The sequence below is a fragment of the Fukomys damarensis genome, unplaced genomic scaffold, assembly GCF_012274545.1.
Source record: "Fukomys damarensis isolate Sample0158 unplaced genomic scaffold, DMR_v1.0_HiC HiC_scaffold_19, whole genome shotgun sequence".
NCBI lineage: Eukaryota > Metazoa > Chordata > Mammalia > Rodentia > Bathyergidae > Fukomys > Fukomys damarensis.
In genome coordinates, this window is record NW_022900931.1 from 574,481 (window position 1) to 581,767 (window position 7,287).

General features: G+C 57.6%; 1 protein-coding gene across 1 annotated transcript in view; it reads right to left on the reverse strand.

Moving 5' to 3' along the window:
* Panx2 (pannexin 2) overlaps window positions 1–7,196 on the reverse strand; it is a gene marked incomplete at its 5' end in the record, with an annotated part of 11,604 nt that extends 4,408 nt beyond the window's left edge. Inside the window, 2 exons of the mRNA XM_010634490.2 lie at window positions 25–591; window positions 7,040–7,196. Coding sequence (XP_010632792.2) covers window positions 25–591; window positions 7,040–7,196 — 724 coding nt within the window. The remainder of the gene's footprint in view (window positions 1–24; window positions 592–7,039) is intronic.
* Window positions 7,197–7,287: the final 91 nt, after the last annotated feature.

Here is a 7,287-nt window from a genome sequence, read left to right on the forward strand (position 1 = left end):
GCCCCCCGCCCGCCGGGCCGTCCGGGGACGCGCCCAGCGCGCAGGTGAACTCATTCTGCTTCTGCGTGGCGTAGTAGGTGCACAGGTAGGAGATGGGCACCACGCTGAGCAGCAGGATGAGCACATGCCGAGCCAAGTACAGCTTGGCCAGGAAGTTGCTGCGGCCCCGGCGTTCTAGGTACTTCTCAAACAAGTTCTGCTCGGGGCTTTTCTCCTTCTCAGCGTTCTCGATGATTTCTCGCTTCTCCCGCTCCGTGATGCCGGGCCCCTTGGACTGGATCTGCTTCTCAATCTTGGGTGCGCGGCCCTCAGCTGCCCGGTGGTAGCAGTTGTCAATCTCCTGCAGTAGGAAGTTGAGCTCGGAGGTGAGGCGGGTAGAGGCCAGGAACTCCCAGCCCAGCGCAGGCACGTACATGATAGCAGCAAAAGCCAGCAGTGCATACGGCAGGAACTTGTGCTCAAACAGCGATGGCCACAGGCTGGCGTCCACACCGGGCAACGCATCCCGCAGCTCCGTCCAGCAGTAGCCACGGGCATACAGAGCCTGGTCGCGGGTGAAGTTGTGCGGGGTGTAACAGTAAATAGGTTCCTCTGGGGGTGAGAGGAGACACAGGCTAGGGCATGAGGCGGGACTGACCTGGGAGACCAGGGCTTGAGGTGGCGGCACTGGTGGGGTGTCATCACCCTGCCCAAATGCCTCTCCTGCGCAGTCCCCTCCCACTCAGCTGCCTGCTGTGTGGGGCCTGCATCCCCCAGACCTCAACTCCTGGGCCAGCTTCCCCTCTCTACACCCCACCATGGTGGAGTAGAGATCACCCTGAAGGTCGCTTGAGCAGTCTTGCCTGTTCCGTCCCCAAAGACTTTGCAAGAGGGGAAATGAGTCCCAGAGAAGCACAAGGCAGGTCATACCACATTTTCCATTTCCTCAACTGGACCAAAACCAGGTCTTGGCCACTGCTGTGTGCGGTCAGACACCTAGCACTGGGTAGGGCAGGTGGCAAGGACGCACCTATCTGGTTACAGCAGTCCAAGTGCCAAGCGAAGCCTGCCTGTGAGCCAGGTGCGGTGGTGCACACCTGTAACCCCAGCACTGTGAGAGGCCGAGACAGGAGGATTCCAAGTTCAAGCTCAGCTGGGGCAAACTAGCAAGACCCTGCCTCAAAACAAAAATGGGCTGGGGAAGTAGCTCAGTGGTAAAGTGGCCCTGGCTTTCACCTCCCATACCTCAAAAGAAAAGAAAAAAAGAAAAAAGAAAAGACTGCCTGTGACAGGTGAGAGATGTCTCTTTCCCCAAGATGCCCACCCTGGAGAGGAACACAGGACAATGGTGGGCAGAGTCGGGAAGGCTCATCAACTGGACATGGCCTCTGCCCAGAAAGCGAGCAGAGGGGCCTCCTCAACTGCAGAGACAGCCACCACTCGGGTCTGGGTTGTTCAAGGTCATACTAGGCTGGGCACAGAAGTAAGGGCCTCCCTGTCTGTACTTGTGCCTTGTGAGCTGGGTAGTCTGGCAAGGAAGAGCACCATTCACTGCTGCTGCCACCCGGGGCCAGGGCTGTGAGAGTGGCCAGCCATACATCTGGACAGAGACTTCACTCACTGCCCCTAAATGCTTCCAGCGCCAGTCCCAGCATCCTGGGACCCCAGCTCCTCACTGGGCACAGCACAGGGCCATGGGCTGCCATCGGCCCATCCCGGTACCTCTGACAGTCTAATAGTGCCACACGCAAGGGCTCGGGAAACCTCAGGGATCACCAGGATGCGACCCAGCCAGGTAGACTTCACTGCATCCTACCGGGAAGTCATGGGAGGCTCCGGAGGAGGTATGGATGGGTCAAAGGAGCCTCAGATGGGGCAGGAGCTGGAGAGAGGCTGGGAGAGAGCTGGTTCCTAAGGCCTGAGGTCCTTGAGATGAGCTGGGCTTGGAAAAGGCCAAAGCTCCTGGGTGAGAGGTAGCACTTTATTCACTTAGTTTAGTCCTGACGGCCAGCCCTAAGAACCAGGGGTGGGGACACTCTTCTCCAAGGGTTAGCCTCTCAGGCCTCAAGCTGGCTGTCTACAGCAGGAATGGAGAGGCCCCAAGAGGGACCCCACACCCAGGCTCCAGTGGCTCCTTGGCTCTGCCGTGAGACTGGCCTGTCCCCCCCCAGGCTGGACAGGAGTGGCCCCACATGCTAGGTGTGCTGCCTGCCCCATGGTGTGATGTGAGGCACCTTCCACCACCTCCCTGCCTGCTGGCAGCTAAGTCCCATGTGCCACCCTGACCCTCAGTTTTCTCATCTGCTGAGAGCATTCTGCAGAGCCACTGTGTGGCGAGGAGGAACGCCCCCTTTTGCACGTGGTGCTCCTGATGGCATGGCAGGGACCGAAGGACTGGGCAATGTGCGGGTGAACAGGCTACTGGCCAGTGGTTCTGGGTCTGAAACCGGTGGGACCACAGGGATGTGGGTACTGGATGCCCTGTCACCAAAGCTGCACAGGGTTCCGTCTGGGCAAGTGCAGGTGTCTGACAGAGACGAGGGTCTGGCTGATCCTGCAGCCAGTCTTTCCCTGGGGACAGTGGTGTGTGGGCCCTAGCACTGGGCCTCCAGCCCAGAAGCCTCCTTTCCAGCCTGCCCAGCCGGAGCAAGGCACAAACTCAACAACAGCACCGCAACCAGAGCAGGGTGCCTGATTCTGATCACTGCTGACACTTGCCTATTTGGGATGCTTTCCAGACCTGGACAGTGTCTTTTCCAGCCCTCCCAACAACCCGAGGCACAGCTTCACTTCCTGTGGCCACCTGGCCTCCACCATCCCCGAAGTGAAGCTACTGCCTTCTGCAGCCCTGCCCCCGATTCTTGCCACCTGGGGAGGGAACACTTTCAAGAGTGTCCCTGCCCAGCATGCTTCCTCCAGCTAGCTGGAGCTCGCAGGTTCCTCAGAGTCGCCTCATGGCCACCACTGCCCTCTCAGTCCCCTCACCCTGGGGGAATCCAGACCCCACATCCCTCAGGCTGTGGTCAGCCAAGTAACCACCCTCAGGTGTCCGTGTCCTGCTCTCAGAACCCTAGACTACGTCCCTTATATGATAAAGCTGGGATAAGGTTAAGGACCTTTCAGGGGATGATCCTGGATTATTGGGGGACACTGCGATCACCAGGATCTAGTCCTAGCTACATGCTTGAAGATGGAGCGGCCTCTGGAAGACCAACGCTGCTGACTCCTTGAGACCTATCATGCATTTCTCAATTTTTGACACATTGGGTGTGTGTGTGTCTATGCCCACACATGTGTTTATGCTACACTGGGGACTGAACCTAGGGCCTGGAACTCACTAGGCAAGGGCCCAGATCCACCTTGAGCTATACCCCAGCCATGTATGTTGTTTTTAGCCACCTGGTTTGTATCGAGAGGTGCAGGGCCCTGATACTAGTGAGCTGCCTGCCTCCTATGGAGGGGACCCTCAGTACCCTCCAGAGTATAGGGGGACCCTGTTGGGTGGGAACCCCACTGGAAAAGGGCTGACCCTCAGGGGCCACAGAAGAGGGTAGATCCATGCCTCAAAGGCCTACATGGGAGACCCAGGAGGCACCAGCCACTGGCACAGAGCCTATGGCCCATACAGTATGACGGATGCCTTTCCTCTCCACGTTGGGTTGGGGTATATGCTGGGTGGGAGCCCATGCCTGTGGCTGAAGCGCTCACCTAGACAATATCCAGAAACACCCAAGCACTGGGGACCCAAGTACGCAGCCATGTTAGGGCCACATGATGCCAAGGAATCCAGCGAACCTTGGCCTCTCCACCTGACCCCGAGTCCCACGCTGACCACGGCCAGGGCTGGAGAGGCAGAGGCTGTTTCGCGCCTGCCTGTGCCCATCACTAGTCGGTCTCAGGTCAGAGGTGTGCAGTCTTTCCAGGCCACCGGCTCTGCGGGGCAGGGATTAGTCCCGAGGGAGGGCTCATCCTAAGATCACAGAACCCACTATACAGGGACCCCCATAAGAACATCCAGGCCCTGCGTTTTGGGTAATCTCAGGATAAGGTTGATGAGGGCTGACCACAGACCTCACGGGGCTGCTCCTCACCACAATCCCCTAGGACAATATATGTGTTCCCTCTGTGCAAGCCCCGATAACACGGTACGCAAATCAGGCCACAGATGGAGGACATAGGCCTGGCATCCTGCATCTGCTTATTGGACTTAATAACTGTCTACCTTAGCCAGAAAGGACTTGGCCTGGAGCAAGGGGCGTGGGTGTGCACCCCAGCAGCCTGCCTGATGTTCCGGCTCAGGCACCGGCAGACAGACATCTGCATATGGCCCACGCCTCATGGCAGTCACCTCTTACAACGGGGCAAAGGTCCTCAGGTATGTTTTTGTTAAGAGCAGAGGAGTGGAGGCCGCTCCTAGAAGGCCACAGCTTCCGACCGTGCCCCTTCCGTACCCCCACCCACCCTAGGGGTCCCAAAGGGTTGGCAGGGTCCCTAGAGGTCCACTGTGTACAACTCCCACTTGTAAAGCACACACGACTTAAATATGAAGTAACTCCCAGAGTCCTGTGCTGAGGGCTTCATCTCCAATATTTAAAGGTGGGCCCTATAGAGGTGACCGATCACAAGCACGGTGACCACTGATGAGTTCACAGCTGCCTGGCTGTTAAGAGGCAGGGCCAAGGTAAAAGCAGGTCACTGGGCCTTAAAAGGCCTCCGCTACCCCAGCCCTTCCCGGCCCCTCTGCTTCCTGGCTGCCATGCAGTGAGCAGCTCTCCTCTGCCAGGTCTTCGGCCACATCACAGCCCAAACCAACAGAACCAGCAACTATGGACAGAAACCTCCGATACCATGAGCCAAAATGTATCTTTCCTCTTGTAGGTTGTTTCAGGTATGGTCACAGCCAGGGAAACTTGGCTGCCCCAGTACCCTTTCCCACGCTTCAATTTTCCTTGTGTCTGGGGGCTCCCTCAGCTCCAGCAGTCTGCATGCGTCTAGGGGGCCCTGCATACTTCCAGGCTGTGTGACACTGAGAGCTCTGAAGAGTTCCAGGAAGCCACTGTCCTGTCCTGGACCCGGACTGAAGCCAGTAGAACCACCCAGTGCTTCACAAGACCGGGGGCGGCAGTGGCACAGCAAAGGGAACGTGGCTGCTCACAGCCTGAGACATCTCCCTTAGCCTCTCCGCTTTGCAAATGGTCCAGCTGGCCGGCCACATCCTGTGGCTCTCAACTTTGCCTTGCTCATGCTGCGTAGGCCCCAGGACCGCTCCCATATCCACAGTGGGTTGGACACTGATGGGCGAAGGGCCTGGGTGCAGGCACAGGTGGTGAGCTGGGCTCCACAGTGTCAGCATGTAGGGTATACACAGGGTTCCCAGGGGTAGTGAGGCCCACATGTGCCCACATGTGTCCTGTGTCTGTTGTGAGTGGTGCTCTGTCCTGGAAAGGATAGGTGGAAGTCCTAGCCCTGTGTCTGTGAGGTAGCTTTTCTTCTTCTTTTTTTTTTTAGACAGGCTCAGGCTATGTAGTTCAGGCTGGCTTTGAACTCACTAAGTAACCTAGGCTGGCCTTGAACTTTCAATGATCCTCCTGCTTCAGCCTCCTAAGTGCTGGGATTACAGACACTATACCTGGCTTCTAAGCTGGCTTTTTTTTTTGGGGGGGGGACTGAACTCAGGTCCTTGCACTTGTGAGGCAGGTGGTAGAACCCCTGAGCTAAATTCCCGGCCTTGTAAGCTGGCTTTTTAGAAACAGTGATACAAAAGTCATGGAGTTGGATGAGGTCACAAGGGAGCAGGGCGGGCCCTGACATGACTGTGTCCCTGAAAAGCAGCAACTTGGGCTCTCACAGAGACACATGGAAGATGCCAGGCTGAGGCAGGTGCAGAGCCAAGGGGATGCAGCGACAGTTGCAGGAACACCAGAGACTGCTGGCAGCACACCAGAAGTCTGAGAGGCAGAAGGGGTTCTCCCCAAGGTACCTCAGAAAGACCTAGCCCTGCCTACACCTGGATATTTGGTTTCAGGCTTTCAGAACTATGAAAGATAAATTTGGGTTGCTTTAAGCCCACCTAGCTGGCAGTAGTTATCACAGTGTGATCCAAGGCCCACCCTATGCACACCTACGTATGATTTGTATGCATACACCTGAGCACACTGAGTTCTCACGGTGTCTATCTGTGCACATCTGGGTATGACCCAAGGCCCCATGATGGCTGTGCACATGTGGTATGACCCAAGCTGCCCTATACCCGTGCATACCTAGGGGTGACCTAGGGCCCACGTGCATGTGTGTGCACGCTACTGGGTCCAAGTGTGAGGAGCCTCCTGTCCCACCTATAGGAGTGTCTAATTCCAAGTCAGAGCCCCTGGACACTAGTGAACTGGGGATGGGAGTAGGAAGCCTGGACCGCCCTCAAATCTGGCATCTCTAGGTCATGGGTCTCCTAAAAAGAGGTATCTGTAGAGGTTTGTGAAGAAACAATTACCTAGGCAAAGTTTGCCCTTTGCTCAGTGGCTGCCGAGGACAGAGCAGCACATGCACCTCTAGGGGTGTACAGGAACCCCACAATTTTCTTGCCAAAACTGGCACCTCTGGACCAGAGGCACAGCCCACAGATACCCAGGCCCCAGTCCTCCTCAGCCCAATCACCCCATTCCCCTGGGGGAGGTGTTTCCTGTCCCCAACTGCCAGCCTCCACCTGCCCACCCCATACTTGGGTATCAAGGTTGCCCCCCACAGACTGGCACAGTGCTCTCTGTCCAGGTCACTTCTGGTTAGGACCCCCTCCCACACCTGTGCACACTTGGGAGTGACCTGAGCCCCCCACCCACACCCATAAGATGTGGACCCAACGCCTGAGTATCTGGTCCTGTTCACTCTGCCCTGGTCCACGGCCTCCTCTACCCGCACAGCGGCCTGATTAGGCCACCACTACCTGCTGCTGCCCTGGTCTCCACCCGCAGGACCCGCTCGCCTGGACCTGTCCACAAACGCTGTTGGCAGCCTGGGGCCTCCACCACACCGTGTAGGGGGCTCAATCTCCTTTCCTGGTCCTCACCTGGCCACTCCTCCAGCCTCTCAGACCCTGCTGTGACATGAAACAGCCCAGATCCCGGCCATTTACATCTGACACCAGCAGGGGCGGACAGGCCCAATCCCTCGGGCTGGAGGCTGAGAAACGGGAGATAAAACAACAATAAAACGGAGGAAGGATCTCAGGCAGCCCCGGCGACACCTCCGAACCAGGATGGGAAGGCGGGGTCGCCGAACCCCACCAGGCCGGGTGGGCGCGGCGCACGGCGGACG